This window comes from Dendrobates tinctorius, unplaced genomic scaffold (assembly GCF_039654945.1).
Source record: "Dendrobates tinctorius isolate UK_male_01 unplaced genomic scaffold, ASM3965494v1 ptg000322l, whole genome shotgun sequence".
Taxonomy (NCBI): domain Eukaryota; kingdom Metazoa; phylum Chordata; class Amphibia; order Anura; family Dendrobatidae; genus Dendrobates; species Dendrobates tinctorius.
Genome location: NW_027361989.1, coordinates 3,028,580 through 3,045,902, shown reverse-complemented (window position 1 = coordinate 3,045,902; position 17,323 = coordinate 3,028,580). Strand labels below are relative to the sequence as shown.

At 45.3% G+C, this 17,323-nt stretch overlaps 1 protein-coding gene across 1 annotated transcript in view; it reads right to left on the bottom strand.

The window, feature by feature from the left end:
* Window positions 1–2,958: 2,958 nt before the first annotated feature.
* Window positions 2,959–17,323, bottom strand: part of LOC141074070 (uncharacterized) — a 31,462-nt gene continuing 17,097 nt past the window's right edge. The window contains exon 6 of the mRNA XM_073561587.1: window positions 2,959–4,277. Coding sequence (XP_073417688.1) covers window positions 3,390–4,277 — 888 coding nt within the window. The 3' untranslated portion in view covers window positions 2,959–3,389. The remainder of the gene's footprint in view (window positions 4,278–17,323) is intronic.

The following is a 17,323-nucleotide window of genomic DNA, read 5'->3' as shown; positions in this document are numbered from 1 at the left end:
CCAAAAGAACCAAATTTCCTCCTTTATCAGATCTCCTGAACACAGTATCACTCCATCCCTTCATTTCTTGCAAAGCTTTCATCTCAGATGCTCTCAAATTTTTTTCTGACATGGGATAGAGTAAAGCTTCTACATCCTTGATGACCATATCATGGAAAAGATCGATACTGTTCCCAGGAGATATAGGAGGCATGAAATTTGATTTTATTCCTCCTTTAAAAGGTATTGGTATTTCTTCGTTGGAATTAACTGATTCCAGGGAGAAATCCGGTTCAGTTATACTCATTAACATTTCAACATCACTTAAAAATTGTCTGGGACAGATATCTGAATTTAGCATAAAGCCTAAAGGACCAATAGTTGGAGGTTTCTCACCTTCATGTATAGGAACAGAAACTGCAGCTGAAACACTGGAAAAAGATTTTTTAAGATGTAGCTTTCTTATACTTTTAAACAATTCAATCCTAAAATCGACATAATCAAATTTTTCTGGAATACAAAAATGTAAGCCTTTAGATAGAACTTCAGTATGTTCACTGGATAATTGGCGCTTTGAAAGGTTTATTATACGTAGATTGTCCTTGGAGGTGTTATTTCCTCCATGATACTTGCATGCGTTTCTTTCCTTGATTTTGTAATTTTCCGGCCTCGTCTTGTTTTTTCCTAAAGGGGGCGTATTATTAGAGGTAGAAGGAAAAGTAAGCATGCTTGAGTCCTCTCGATCGTCTGCAATACTTGAGTCCGAATCCGTGGTCCATCCTTTATAGTTATTTTTATGAGCCATGTTGTATCTCCGCTTTTTAGAAAAAGAGGAACGATTTTTATTCCAGGAAAAAATCATGTTATTTTCGTAGTCATTTTTATCTCTCAAAAACTTTTCTTTTTTTCTTCTTCTTAATATCGATTTGTTGTAATACGAGATTTTTATCCAATTTTTTGTAAAAATTTGTATTTTGGTTTTCTGTGTAGCGTGACTTTATTTCTGATTTCGCTTTCTCCAACTGTTCAGTCAGATGATCATACTCCTGCTCATTTTTCTCTGCTACCAATTGTAATAAATTGAGAGAACATTGGTGAAGGAGATCAGTCCATTTCTTTTGGAAAATAGGATCATCTTGAAATTGTGAAATTTCCTTGAAGATACGTAAACCTCTCGGGACTCTCTTGCATTCAGTGTATGATTTCAATGATTTTACAGTCCAGAATGATCAGATTTCTCAGCTAATGATTGTATTTTAAATTCAAGTGATCTTGTGCTGATAATATGCAGCTCTTCCTTACGATTGCACTCTGCCAAAAACTCCCCTGCATCCTCTCGTCCTGCTAAAAGTCCCTGTTCAACCGCATTCATATCAGAAAGCTCCATATTTTCATCTGTGTCCATTGTATAGATAAAAAGTGAGTGAAATAAACCCTGTGCTCAGTTCAATTACACAAGTTGAATGATCCCAGCAAAGAGCAAACAGATGAACGGCATACTAGGGCACACAAATCACCACATTACCAGACGGAGCTATTTATCTGAAGTATTGCGGCATATGGTTCAGTCAAAAAACGGAGGTGCTTGCATGAAAGAACATGAATATTTCAATGTGAAGCGAAAAAAGGAGAAATATGCAGCACTCACCGATATAGCTGAAAAACTGTGCGTCTTTATTTCACATAAATTCCATCAAATGTGTGGACATGCAGGACGTGGAGGAATGCTAGGGGAGGGAGGTGCCGGACAACGGCCGTTTCGCGATTACTCGCTTCTACGGGTCCAGGTGAGGGGATTAGCTAAAGGTGATTCCCTATATAGGATCACAGACCTTACTAATTAACATACATAACAAGTTGTGAAACAAACATTTACAGAAAAATATATAGTTATACAATATACAGAGTGCAAGATACTAGTAAGGAATCGATCTTTCCATATCGATTTACAAGATAATCTATATTTTTACAATATCATAGGAAGATTATAATCTAAATAACTTTACATACAATTTGTTATATAACATTTTTTATAAAAATACTGATAGATCGATCCGGTCGTTTAGTCCTTTGGGACTATCAGTATTTTTATAAAAAATGTTATATAAAAAATTGTATGTAAAGTTATTTAGATTATAATCTTCCTATGATATTGTAAAAATATAGATTATCTTGTAAATCGATATGGAAAGATTTATTCTTTACTAGTATCTTGCACTCTGTATATTGTATAACTATATATTTTTTTGTAAATGTTTGTTTCACAACTTGTTATGTATGTTAATTAGTAAGGTCTGTGATCCTATAAAGGGAATCACCTTTAGCTAATCCCCTCACCTGGACCCGTAGAAGCGAGTAATCACGAAACGGCCGTTGTCCGGCACCTTCCTCCCCTAGGAAACTAGGGTTTGTAGATGTCTGTCAATCTAAACACTTAAACTTTCGTTATGTGATCCTATACTCGATATAATTGGACGAAATGGAGGGGGAAAAATTTGTTTGTGCATTTTCGGGAGACCGTAAAACACCAGGGTGACAGGAAAATCTTTATTCAAAAAAGTTTTATTTTTTTTATTAATTACTCCTAAATTTTCTCCCTCCGTTACAAAAGATTCCAATACATTTTTACACACACTAGTAGGGTAACTTGTTACTTTCCTATAAGTATCAACATCATTAAGAATGTCCATAACCAAATTGCTATACAAATTGCTATTTAATCACCCTATATACTGACATGTGGGGTATATGTTTTTTCTATTAGTCATCTTCTGACTGACCTTCAGGGGGTGAATAATGAGTATAGTTTTATATTTTGAGTTAATAAAGTTTAGTTTTATCCTTTTGTCAGCAAACATGAGGAATGACAAGAGACAACCCTTTTAAGAAAATCCAATTTTGGTTAAAACTACTCCAACATTATGAACATAAAAAAACTTCTCCCCTATGTGACATCTCTGATGTTTATTAACAGTTGATTTCAAGGTAAAAAATTTCCCACATTAAAAAAATGAAAAAGGCTTCTCCTCTGTGTGACTGCTCTGATGGTGATCAAGAACCGCTTTCCAGTTAAAATATTTCCCACATTTTGAACAAGAAAAAAGCTTCTCCCCTGTGTGGGATCTCTGGTGCCTATCAATATTTTTTTTCCATTTAAAACATTTCCCACATTTTGAACATGAAAAAGGCTTCTCCCTTGTGTGGGTTCTTTGGTGGCTATCAAGAACCGATTTCCGGTTAAAACATTTCCCACATTCTGAACAGGAAAAAGGTTTCTCCCCAGTGTGGGTTCTCTGGTGTCTATCACAAACTGATTTCCGGGTAAAACATTTCCCACATTCTGAACAGGAAAAAGGCTTCTCCCCTGTGTGAACTCTCTGATGGTTAACAAAATGTGATTTATGTGCAAATCATTTCCGACATTCTGGACATGAAAAAGATTTCTCTGTGTGAGTTCTCTGGTGGCTATCAAGAACTGATTTCTGGTTAAAACATTTCCCACATTCTGAACAGGAAAAAGGCTTCTCCCCTGTGTGAGTTCTCTGGTGCTTAACAAGAAACGATTTCCATTTGAAACATTTCCCACATTCTGAACAGGAAAAAGGCTTCTCCCCTGTGTGAGTTCTCTGGTGGGTAACAAAATTTGATTTCTGTGCAAAACATTTATCACATTCTGAACATGAAAAAGGTTTTGTTTCTGTGTGAATTCTCTGGTGAATAACAAGGTCTGATTTCTGTTTAAAACATTTCCCACATTTTAAACATGAAAAAGGCTTCAAGATTTCACCTGTGTGAGTTCTTTGGTGTTTAACAAGATTTACTTTCTGGATAAAACCTTTCCCGCATTCTGAACATGAAAAAGGCTTCTCCCCTGTGTGAGTTCTCTGGTGGTTAACAAAATGTGATTTTTGTGCAAAACATTTCTCACATTCTGGACATGAAAAAGATTTCTCCTCTGTGTGAGTTCTCTGGTGGCTATCAAGAACTGATTTCCGGTTAAAACATTTCCCACATTCTGAGCAGGAAAAAGGCTTTTCCCCTGTGTGAGTTCTCTGGTGCCTAACAAGAAACGATTTCCATTTAAAACATTTCCCACATTCTGAACAGGAAAAAGGCTTCTCCCCCGTGTGAGTTCTTTGGTGTATAACAAGATTACATTTCTGGATAAAATATTTCCCACATTCTGAACATGAAAATGACTTCTTTGCTTTAGGAGCAGTTTGTTTTTTAATGCCTCTTTTGTGACTTTGATTTTCCTTAGTAGTCGGTAATGAATCAGAAGAATCAGAAGATGGGACCTGTTTGATAGGATCAGATGACAGATCTTTGCTGTGAATGGATGATGATATATCTGGAGTAATAGCAATCACTTCAGTTGTATCTTGTAGGATCTCAAGATCATCAGATTTAAAATTTGAAGATGTGAGCTGTCCCTCTGATCTCCTGGTACAGTCATCTGCTAAGATAAAAAATAATAATTATTTTTTAATAAAATATCCTGGAGTTTTATATTTTTGAACATTTCTATTTACACTGTCCATAAAAATGGCAAGCTATGTAAAAAAATCTTTACTTGTTTACCAAGACAATGACAGTTCACAGTCTAATAGAAAACCTTGTTGGATGAGCCAGTAGTGTGTGGTGTTCAACTTTTGGTTCATTCTGCCTCCCAAATATCCAATAAAAAGAAACCAATCCATCGTATGAAGGCGAAAATAATACCAATTCTCATCTCACAAAAACAAGTCCCCACTCAGGTCCATCATCTGTCAATGGAAAAACAGAGGTTCCCGCACTATTAGTGGCTCAAAGGCTGTTGAAAAGCAACAAGGTTTCCATAAACCAATCCAGCAAAATCTGCTCTCCCTTCGGAGTCTTGCAAACAACATTTAGGATCCCTGTATTTAGCAATATTATAGTGAGAAGAACCCACTTAATTTTTGGTGTGTGTCTCCTGGAGCACAATCTGGGCACTATGTGCTGGGTAAGAAAATGGCAAATGTGTAATTTTCACTCTCCAACATCCACTGCGTGTTAATTCCCAGAAAGTGGCTGTGGAGTCAAAATATTCACTCCTCCTAAGGATTATAACCCTCAGTGAATTAATTAATAACATGGAATCACTTTATAGGGATTTCGACTATTCTGGTTTTCAGTCATTTAGCTATATTAGGGCTTCTGCATATGGTGTGTCCAATCTCATCTGGGATCTGTTCCTGCTGTCCAGCTGGAGTAATCTGCTCCCTACTTCAGCCAATTGGAAAGTACCACACCCTACTAAAGCGCAAAGCACATGGCCGGAATCTGCCAGATACAGCGCTGTTCTCCTCTGGTTCAGTCCTCTGTGCTCAGCTTGCGGCTTGTGTATTTGTTTCCTGTTGTGACCGTGGCCCGTTTACTGACTACTCTTGTGTCTTCTAATTCTGTATTCTGTCCTTCTGGTTCTGACCCGGCTACCTGACTATTCTTCTTGCCATCTGACACCACAGAAGCACCTGATAAGAGATAGAGGCTACTGGACAGGCGTTGCCATCGCCGGTGACATTTTGCTGAATGTAATTTATTTTCTAAGCCTCACAATAGCCACAATATTATAGGCATTATCAACAATAATATCAATGCTATTATATGCATTATGTAATAATGGGGGCAGGTCTGTGAGGGGTCAGCGACCTGTCATTAGCCAATACAAATGAATATATAATCAGAGCACCACATAAAGCCCCGCCCACAGCCTCTCCCCAGAACACGAGAATCTCATTAACTGAAAACTACAAATAAAGATTAAACAACAACCACAAGACGGATTTCATCACCAGGTATCAATGTAATCAGTATAACGGAGCTGACCTGACAGTGTCTGTAGGTTACTGTGCACAATCCTGCTGACAGGTTCCCTTTAAATTTAGCTCTTTGGCATTTGAAAGAGGCGATGGAGAGATTTTTAAGACTATCAGGGAGTTACAGACTTACATAAGTGAGACAGGCCGATCTCACCACAAACTATCATACAGAATGAAGATGTAGAAAAAGACAGAGTAAAAACTTATTTTACATCCCCAACAACAACGTAAATATGAGGCGAGAACACTAAACCAGAGTTGCATTCATTTCTGGTGAACTATTTGAGCTACTGTGAGTCCTGACCAAAAGAGTAGAGAAACTATTAGTTCTCCTCATTTGAGGAAAGATTGTGCAGTAATCTGAATTCTTTAGGATGGAAAACATAATGGAATTTATGACGTGGAGAGAATCCATGACACCAGGGTTGGAGCCAACACATCTCCTGCAGGCGGGAATAAATGTATATTCCAGCCATCAGCCACGCACAGCTTAGAGATCTATCATGGCACAGGTGGAATGTTTGTCCTGGAGATTATCACAATCCTCCTTGAAGTTAGTTGGTTTTAATACAAATTGAAAAGTCAGGATAAAGGGAAACTCTGCTGTTATTGTACAGAAATTCACACTTGGCCTCACGGCATATTTACTGTTGTCGATCATAAAAGGGAAGTTTGGCCAGAAAGACTGGACCTGGTCTTGTAGGGAGTGTGGGGAAGGTGAGTTGACGGACAGACTTGACTGAAGGAAGAAGGTTTGTGCACTCTAGCCGGATATTGGTAATGACAGAAGGGAAACAGCTGGGGAAGATAGAAAAGGAGTGCAATACCTAGATTTGACCACAAGATGGCAGGGGGAGCGTAGTTCAGGACTTGACTGCAGCTTAGGGCTTTAGAAACTACTCAGTCATGGGGCGGGGAGATAGGAACCCAGGAGGGAAATTCCCGAGGAAGGGGATAAATAGGACAGGACAGGGTTCCAGGCTAGGCTAGTCCCGGGAGGAGCTCAGGAGAAGAAGACTCAGTACGGAGGACTGACGATGGTGGAGAGCTCGACCAGGGGACTGACAGGAAGGGACAGTCAGGAGGGTGGCCCTGACACAAAGAACCGCAGGACAGACGATGCCCCAGGGGTACAGATTGGACGACAACCTCGGACTGGTGAAGCATTGGCGGTGGATAGGCCTAGGGCAGCCCCAGCGAAAGATCCGCGAGGAACATTACTACGACAGAAGGAAGGTGAAGGTACCCGGGTCTGAATACAGAGAGCTGTAAAGGAGCTGCGGTGTATGGCTACATTCGTCAGGAGGATGGCCAATAAACTCGGACCTATTGCAACCAAAATCTGCCTCCATCTGGTGTCTGTGTCATCTGGTCGCGGTAAGCAGTGGACCATCCCCCAATCCAGGCCATTACAACATTTGGCGTAGTTGGCAGGATTGCCGCCGCCAATACTCTACCTTCAGCGGCAGGCCTGTGGCAGAAATACCTAAAAGGACTTGAATTGCTCACATGTGGATTACAAATTTGAGACTTCGTTCCAGATCATTGCCTGTCGTCAGAACCGGGGCGGTACAAAAAACGGACAAAATGGCTGTGATATTCCAGCATCAGGAAGAGGCACAGGTGTTTGCAGCTGTACTGGACAATCTGGGGTCACATCAAATATGCCCCCTCATGCTGGACCAAGGAAGATGGGTGGAGAAGCCGACCACCGCCCCACCCAAGAGCGGGAGTGACCCAGGTGGGAAGACCGGCTGCGGCTCTTTGGCGCCATTCGACTGCTGTACACCGGACGGGATGCGACATTGCAGCTGCCACGGTCTCGGATGCCTGGAGTGGCAGTGGCGTCAAGAGGTCAAATTCCGTCGGGAGACCTGCCCCTGGGAGCCACTGACAGCACCCCAGACATCGGTTGGAGAAGAGGAGCGACTGTGGGCCTTGCTGGAGCAGCCGCCGAAGACATCGCCTGGGAGCCTCCCCGTGGGACCGACGAGCCTGAAGGCTAGCCCTGCCGGATGGCGGGGTGAAGATCGGAGGCTGTGGGAGGAGCTGCGGGGTGGCCTGTCGGAGGCTGCGGCAATGGGGAAGGTGAAAGAGGTCTTTGCGGCCTCTGCTGGGCTGAGTGATGCCTCTGCCCATGTCCCCGAGCCATCCTGCCCGGCAGCGCCATGTCTTGTGTTGCCAGTGCGGAACCCACCTGTGGCCGTCCCTGCCACGTTCCACCGAGAGTCGGCGGCCTATCCACCGAAGCCTGCCACCACTCCGGCTCCATCTGTGACTCCAGTTGCGGCCTGCCCCGCGGCCGCGTCTACTTCACTCCCGGAACTGGCTGCGGCCCACTTTTTGGGCTCTGTAGCCTATCCACCGGGACCCACGGCTGCCCCTGCCCGCCGTCCAGCCCCAGCAGCTGCTGGGCCGCCGGAATCTGTGGCCGCCTCTTCCCCCGCTCTCGACCCTGGCCGCGTCCCTCCCACCGGACTCCGTGGCCTACTACGGACCCTCCGTATGGGTAGCAGAAGTCATAGAGAAGAAGGCCCGAGAGTGGGAGATCTGGAGCCTGCTCCACGAAAAAGGAGAGGCAGGCATGGCGGCTTCCCGATCCACCAGTGGCTCGTGTATACCAACCTGGAGAAGGGATACGGGTTAATTCGAGACCTCGCAACCGGCCAAAAGTCTTAATGTGACTTCCATCCGTCACGGCCAGGCTTTGCGGGAGGGGGACTTGTGTCATACTATAAAGAGTACTGTCCCCGCGGCTATTATGCGGTAGCCGTGATCGTCGAACCCGAAGGCCACGCGCCCCCGTAAAAAAAGGGACCCCCAAAGACACTCCCAGCATCCCGGGAGCTCCACGGCTGTGGAGCCCCCTACTATCGGCATAACACCGGATATCAGGAGATGGCCCGGACTACCGGGATTTCAATGCACCGTTGTGCAGGCCTAGAGGACAGTTTCGTGTTCCAGAGAAGGAAAATGTTTTTATGTTTTGCTGTTTATTGTTTTCTCCTGACCTAGCGGGGATGCAGGGGAGAAAGTGGTAATGTTAAAGGAAGGGGGAGTATTCCTGTTCTGTTTTAAAATGTTGTGTTGAAGGAAAAACAAGAAAAAAAGAAAAGGGGTTACTCATACTGTTATTAAAGTAGAGGTAACGGTATGCTATCAAGTTGATTTAATGTGTAGTATGTATAAAAAAGTGTAACAGGTCCCGGGTACAGGGTAGGATAAAAACGCTGACCATGACTCTTTTTAATTTGATGGACAAAGAGACGGAAGATATTGAGCCAGACAGTGGTCCGTCAGTGGGTCCCCGACACCACGGACACCCTAAAAGGATGGGCAGGCGCTAGCGATGGCCTGGTAGGCGAAAGGCCTCGGTCATGGTGTTCCGGACAGTAGAGGGTAACCGAAACGGAGAGCAGTGGGAGGTACATGCCGTAGAGTAGTCCGGGTGGACCTCACCAACCTGAAAGAAGCTGTCACGTGCCGTGCGCGCCAGCGGGTAGCAGTAGGCTGCTCGGAGCATGGTGCTCCCGGTTTGGTTCGGCGTCCCCCCGCGTGTGGCGGGTTTGGCCCAACAACCGGTCTGACAACAGACGGTGGACAAGCTTCAGTACAACGTAGGTAAGGAGTACGATTGTCGGGGATGACAATACACAAAGGAAGGGGGAGTGTGGGGAAGGTGACTTGACGGATAGACTTGACTGAAGGAAGGGACGGTTTGTGCACTATAGACGGATATTGGCAATGACAGAAGGGAAACAGCTGGGGAAGATAGAAAAGGAGTGCAATACCTAGATTTGACCACAAGATGGAAGGGGGAGCGTAGTTCAGGACTTGACAGCAGCTTAGGGCTTTAGAAAATACTTAGTCATGGGGGCGGGGTGATAGGAACCCAGGAGGGAAATTTCCGAGGAAGGGGATAAATAGGACAGGACAGGGTTCCAGGTTAGGCTAGTCCCGGGAGGAGCTCAGGAGGAGAAGACTCAGTACGGAGGACTGAAGACGGTGGAGAGCTCGACCAGGGGACTGACAGGAAGAGACAGTCAGGGGGGTGGACCTGACACAAAGAACCGCAGGACAGACGACGACGACCTTGGACTGGTGAAGCGCTGGCGGTAGATAGGCCTAGGGCAGCCCCAGCAAAAGATCCGCAAGGAACGTCACTACGACAGAAGGAAGGTGAAGGTACCTGGGCCTGAATACGGAGAGCTGTAAAGGAGCTGTGGTGTATGGCTACGGTCATCAGGAGGATGGCCAATAAACTCGGACCTGTTGCAACCAAAATCTGCCTCCGTCTGGTGTCTGTGTCATCTGGTCGCGGTAAGCAGTGGACCACCCCCCAATCCGGGCCATTACTACAGGACCATGAAATATTCAGCAGCACAGAAGGGAGAGAAGATTCATCCGATAAGATCTCAGGGATCTAGGAAGCCAACAGCATCATTACCCTCCGCTTTCTCTTACTGGCCCATCATAATACTTTTCTTCAAGTGATTTTCTAACTTGTCAGCACATTCTATGTACGCTGTCACTTGGCTTTATAGTTACAGATCTGGGCAGGTAACGGTCAGCGTCTCCTAATCCCAGAGGGTAGGTGGATCTTCTAGGTGACAAGTTCTATAGAAAAGGACTTTCAATGCCCAAAGTCATTTGAACAGTTTTGGGTGGAGGATGTTGTGGTCTAGAGGCAAAATGGTGATCATGGTAATGCGGCCGGACTACACCACCGATAAAGCAGCCACAGCCGGTGACTGAGAGGAATCTGTGACTTCTCTGCATTCAGTGGTTACTACTCACCTGGGTAGTCATATGTGGGAATCTCCTCTTTACACCGCTCATCACCCCTTACATATGTCTCTGTAGTATTAATATGGGTCAGATCTTCACCCTGAAACAAATATTGTAAAAGTCACAGACAGATGGAGAAGTCCCATCTATGATCAGCTCTAATCCTGCCATCTCCACCGTTCTCATTACACAAGTATAAAACATATAATACTGGTGGATAAAACAAGACTGAGCACAAGACCTTCACAGCCGTCTACACATCATAGGGGAGATCTCCTGACACCTTCTCTCCATCTACCTGATGATCCTGAGGAGCACTGGGATCTTCTTGGTTACAGTCCTGTGGAAGAAGAGGACGGGGACATCTCTCTGGTGCTGTCCTCTTACTGGATAGATCTGGAGGAAACACATACAGGGACTGAATTCATTCTCTACATACAGATAATTATAGGCCATGTGTATTTAGTCCTGTCTATTACCTGGAGATGTGAGGGGCTGGGGAACCTCCATTATGACGTCCTTGTAGAGATCTCTGTGTCCTTCTAAATACTCCCACTCCTCCATGGAGAAATAGACGGCGACATCCTGACACCTTATAGGAACCTGACACATACAATGATACCGTCATCCCCCGATCCCTTCATAGTGTTACTGTATAATGTCCCAGCATTCCCAGCAGTGTCACCTCTCCAGTCAGCAGCTCAATCATCTTGTAGATGAGTTCTAGGATCTTCTGGTCATTGATGTCCTCATGGATCAGGGGGTGAGGTGGAGGCCCCGTGATTGGGCTCAGGGGTCTTCCCCATCCCTCAGACACAGGGTCCTGACAGCGATCACTAGAGGTCTTCTTCACCACTGTGTAATCCTGGTAATGGAGAGACACATTAATAAATCTCACTACAGACATTTCCAGAGTCCTCACCTCTCCAGTTCTGTCCATCTGTTATTCCCATAGATAAGAATGATGTAATGTGACGTCATCAGAATCTCTCACCTCTCCAGTGAGACGGAAGAGGATCTCTAGGGTGAGGTGTAACATCCTCTCCGCCATCTTGTCTCTGTCCATATCCATCCTTGATGGGTAAATCAGGAAAATTCTCTTCTGTAGAAGATCTTCACTGAGAGGATCCGATATTGTAGAGACGTGAATGAGAAGAAGATGATCCGATGTAACATCATAAGAATCCTGTGTAATAATACACTTACTGGAGATAATAAGGGAAACATATGAGGAGATTTATTATCTTACAGGGTTTAGTTTTCTTCCCTGACATCTACTAATAAAACCTATATATTTAGGCCACAGACAACAAGCAGTTTCCTCCTCGGAGTCGGCAGCTGAACACGTTCCTCATAGACTCATCTTCCATAACGCTAATTCTCCTCTCATTACCGACACTGGAATCGGCATTAGCAATACTGCAGGAGATATTCATTACACGCGACATGAGAAATAACTCCTTCATGATGAGGACGACATCTTCATCTTCTACTGCGGCTCTAGAGACAGATGTGGCCAGAGTCGGTCACTGCCTCCATCCCCACCGGCCGTCTATATGAAGGTTTCCCGTCTTCCCCGCACTGGAATCTTCTCTCACGTTAGATCTCAGCTCTGAGTCACACACAGAAGTTTGAGGCTTCTCTGGAAGAACAGGACAGGAGAGATCTGAGGCCGATGTCTCCATGTACAGGGTTTCCCCTCGGGATAAGAGGCTTTTCTATCCCTTTCCCCCAATTAGAGGGGACACCTGTGGATATCGGGGTCTTTACCGGTTGCAGTCCTGGGGGGATTTACTCGGCAACGTGGACGTTGGACAAACGTCACCATCAATTCCCATCAGACTGAAGGAACATCGCTCCTCTATTCAGCTCTATGGATCCAGGATGAAATCCACTGCGGCCCCTGCAAGAAAAGAGCGAAGTCTGGTGAGACCCCCGAGGCCGGAGATTTCTACAGCTGCTCTGTGTGCACAGGACCTGTGATGGGAGGGGAGGAGTCAGGGGTCACATGATCAGGGGCCTCAGTGTGTGCAGGTTGTCATGGTGCTGGATGAGGGGAAGTTTCTGTGTGGGGTCAGGAGGGGTTTACAGGGTGGATGTAGCAGAGCTGTGTGTGTACGAGGTGTACGGAGCGGAGCTGTGTGTGTACAGAGGGGACCCCTCTGTGTACTCTGTATTCCCCTATCTTCAGTGGCAGACCCCTCTGTGAACGCTGTATACACCTGTATTCCCTCAGCTTCCGTCACAGACTCCCATGTACGTGGTATACACCCGTATACCCACAGCTTCAGTCGCAGACGCCTCTGTGTACACGGTATATGTGGCGCCCCTGGGGCTCGGTCGCCACAGAGGTACTGCACCTTCTCCTAAGGTGTAGTGCCCCACCACCTAGGTAAGTTGGGAACTCCTTTCCACGCTCCAAAACCTGCACCCACACACAGGATAGTTCAGCAATGGACCAGATTGCAGCTCCACGCTTAGAGGATAGCAGAGCACCTCTGGTGTGTCCTTGCTTTGTAACACGAGATGTGCTGGGAGGTGGGTGGAGTTGAGATACATAAAAGGTTGGGAAGGTTTAGAATGACAGGTCAGTCTGACGGGAGGTCAGGCGGGAGAAGGACAGTCAGTCAAGAGAGACTGAGGATGGGTCCGAGAGAGAGAGGAAGGAGTGCTGCAGCTGCCTCAGTGATCTGAGCCAGCTGGCATGGGAAGGGAACAGAAGGAGCAGACATAGAACTGCAACCTAAGCTTCCATAACAGAGAGAAGGAACAGCACAGAACGAAGGAGTAGGAGAACAGAGAGGAGTTGTGGGTTGGAAGAGGAACCCTGCCTATAGGTTCTCAGCGCAAGGCCGGGGCCCGGTCCCCGAGGTTGTATGGACACTTATGGTTCTGCAGCAGACACCGGTGGAGTAGTTGGCTGTAAATGCACTACTCACATCCAAGACTTGGGGCACAACAGCAACACGGATAGAGAACCGGGACTCAGGATAAAGGGAGTCCCCGAGAGAGGCTACAGCTGTCTGCCGTACAAGGAGAGCTGTTAGGAACATCTGACAGGAGGAACTTCAGAGTACCACGGCACTGGAGCTCTTCACACTACAAGGTGCAATAGAAGAGTCGTTCAGGAGAGGTACAAGTTGGCGGGGTGTTGGAGAGGAGAATCCTGACTTGCCCGGGAGGTTGATTGAGTCTCTACCCCAGAGGACACGGCATGGAGGCAGGCGCCAGTGTGTACCATGAACTGTGAGTAAAGCTTTGGAACTACAAGCCCTGGTGTCTTCCATTCCTTTGTGTGCCAACACCGTCAGCACTGCAACAACTGGGTACCAACATTCCTCACACCGCCTGCGCCTATACACTGCCCTGGGGTTACATCTTCACCTGTGGGGAGCTACACCATCTATGCTGCAACACACCATCAGCCCCAGAGGATCTGCACGCAGCGTTGGCTTTAACATCTTGCTTGCCAAACACCACAGGTGGCGTCACGAACTATTCCACTTCATTAACAACACACCACCATTGATTTGGGCGCCCAGGGCCACAGACCGGGTCACCGCCGCTGTGACACATCCCGCTGACACCGGTACCGAATACCCCACCGCCCTGGGATGGGGCGACCCATATACACCTGTATACCCACATGTGCTGCTGGGAAAACACGGACATAAGAGCAGCACCGTATGTCAAATAGGGGACACGTGGCATCTGTGAAAACCATGACAGGTCGTGTGAAGGGGCCGTACAGTCACATAATAGAAAACATTAGCAGAATTGCCGTCATTTTCTAAATCCTACCTCACAAACAGCAGAATAAAAAGCGATTAAAAACAAGTCCTACATGTTCCCCAAACTACTAATGTTATAATAATAGTAATAAAGTCCTTTCTTTTATGTGCATGTATATATATATATATGCATACGTGTATGTGTGTGAGTATATATATATACTGTACAGTATATACATGATTGCATATATGCCATTATTATGCCTAGACACTCTTTTCAGCTGATGTAATACTTGGCTGTAATGCTTAGGTTGCTATCCTTATCTAACGTACAAAAATAAAATGTCATACCTTTACTTCTCTGGTAACGTAGATAAGAATTGTTTACAGCTAAGCATATTCCAATGTATGTACTATATTTGCAAATGTAGTATTTTGAACACCCTATTCTTTTCTTATTTAAACTCTAAGAATCTGTATGGAGTCAGACAGATGACTGCCCACACCTGGTGTGGTTGTCAATCTTTCTCCATGCCGGCATGACAAATAAAGGATCTTACTTATTCAGGTCTGGACGATTTCTAATTGGAAGACTAAAACCACTGACATTTGGTGCGTTGGCCGAGAAATCCAACACCTTTCCCTCACCGGTGAGTACTGTAAACCGTGCACGGGGGAGTCTGGGACTCCTTAAGTAAGTCCTCCACCTTGACAGTAGGCGTCAACAGGGGCATTATCAGTTATCCCGGTCTGAGGGAAAGTGACGGATTTCGTATAGTCTAAGGATCTCTGGGAATCATCTGTAGCTGAATACAGGTAAGAACATTTACTAGTTTTCATTATATTCGGTAACCTTGTTAATCCAGTATGAATGTTATTCTAGGAATTGAATGGGGACTGTGATTGTGGACTTTTCAAATTGGAGTTTGTGATTGGCTCCTGTAAGTTGGAAGTTGTTTACATGCAATTGGAGTTATAATAACTCCTGTAAGTTGCGAAGCTCCATAGGAATGGGGTTTGTTCTTGTAAAAAATTCTGTAGAATGGGTACAAAGCCAGTGTGAGAAGGCAACTGTGTGTGCACGTTAAATTGATCTAGATGGGAGAATCGAGGGAGATTCTCGTCGGATTAAGAAATCCGCTGGATTAACCTAAAATAGAACCCAGTATAAGATGAATTTTTGCCGGTATTCTGTTTTGTCTTCTGTACTTTGTTGAATGTTGTTTCCTGGTAAGTGTGCTGTTTTGTCTGTCTTTTAAAATTATATAGAACTAAAACGCCATAACTATATGTTTTATGTTACACATGAGACTCCTTGAATGTTATCTTGAGTGAATGTATAAGGATTGGAATATAAAATCCTGACTGTATAGGGGAGTCCAGTAGGCGTGGTTAACAGTCACCTGTGGACTGGAGACAAATCATAGGTTACTATAGTGGTATAAATCACCTAGGTACACGCCACCTGATCCCCATAGAGAATATTCTATGTTGTATTGTTATATGTTTTTCTTTTAATAACACAGAGTGACTGAACCCTCCTCGTTTCACTGAGGAGAGTCTGCGCCGGTGGTGCTCTGAATACCTGATATTAAGAACGGGAACGTCTCTGGATATAAAGAGGCGGTGTCATTGGACTTTATCTCAGCAGTTCAGGTTGTAAGAGTATGAGGGAACTTTACTCTCTTGTCTTATATGTCTCTGTGTATGTGTGTATGTCCAGTCCCTAACTGTGAAAATCGTTGTGTGTTTGTACTGTAAAGGGGGTTTTACACATAGCGATATCGCTAGCGATATCGCTATAACATCACCGATTTTGTGACGTTATAGCGATATCGCTACGTCACCGATCTTGTGACATTATAGTGATATCGCTAGCGATATTGCTATGTGTGATACTTACCTCCGACCGGCTCCCCCGCTGTCCATTGCTGATCACGCGAGAATGTCTGGCTCCATTTCTCGTTGTCAGCTTCCTGCTGGGGCTTCCTGCTGGTGCCGACGAGTGACGCTGGACGCGGGCGGGAGGACGCCAGGATCGCTGTGTGTGAAAGGTAAGTATCATCCGCTGCGTCGCTGCTGCATCGCTGGTGAGGTCTGCCTGTGTGACAGCTCACTAGCGATCATTTAGCGATGCACCAGCGATCCTGACCTGGTCGGATCGCTGGTCAGATCGCTGGTACATCGCTAAATGTAAAGGGGCCTTTGCACTAGTCAGAAGTCCTTGTGAGCATATGTATCTTTGTGATATCAGTAGCCATAGTCCTTGGGGCACTTTGTTATTATTACACTGTGTTGTCACACTCGCCCCTTACAGGCCTTCATCGGACGGAGGTGGCACAATATAGAGATACAAGCTGGTGAATACCTAGGACATAGTGTAATCAGTGAGGATTATTTAGATCCTGGATATTAGTAGCAGTAATTGTATTGTTGCTACTGGTTTATTATCTTCTTGTTGACTTATGAATTTCACTGATATTTGTTAGATTTCATACAAGTGGGTAGAAATCCATTGTGCTCCAGGGTTTATATTGTGTATAGTCCTCATCTTGTTTGTCTTTTGTATTTAAGAATTTCATGTAACATCCTTATGGGACTTTGTCCCATAGCTATATTTTAAGGTCTTGTCCTCATTGTAAAGGTATTGTCACACTTAGCGATGCACCAGCGATCCCGACCAGCGATATGACGCGGTCAGGATCGCTGGTGCATCGCTAAGTGGTCACTAGTGAGCTGCCACACAGGCAGATCTCACCAGCAACATCGCTGGGGTTGGGCGTCGTTACTTACCTGTCAGACGAGGCGATCCTGATGTCCTCCCGCCCGCGTCCATGCGTTGCTTGTCGGCGCCAGCAGGAAGCCCAGCAGGAAGCTGACGACGAGAAACGGTCCAGGACGTTCTCGCGCGATCAGCGATAACCAGCGGGGGAGCGGGTTGTAGGTAAGTATCAGACAGCGATATCGCTAGAAATATCGCTA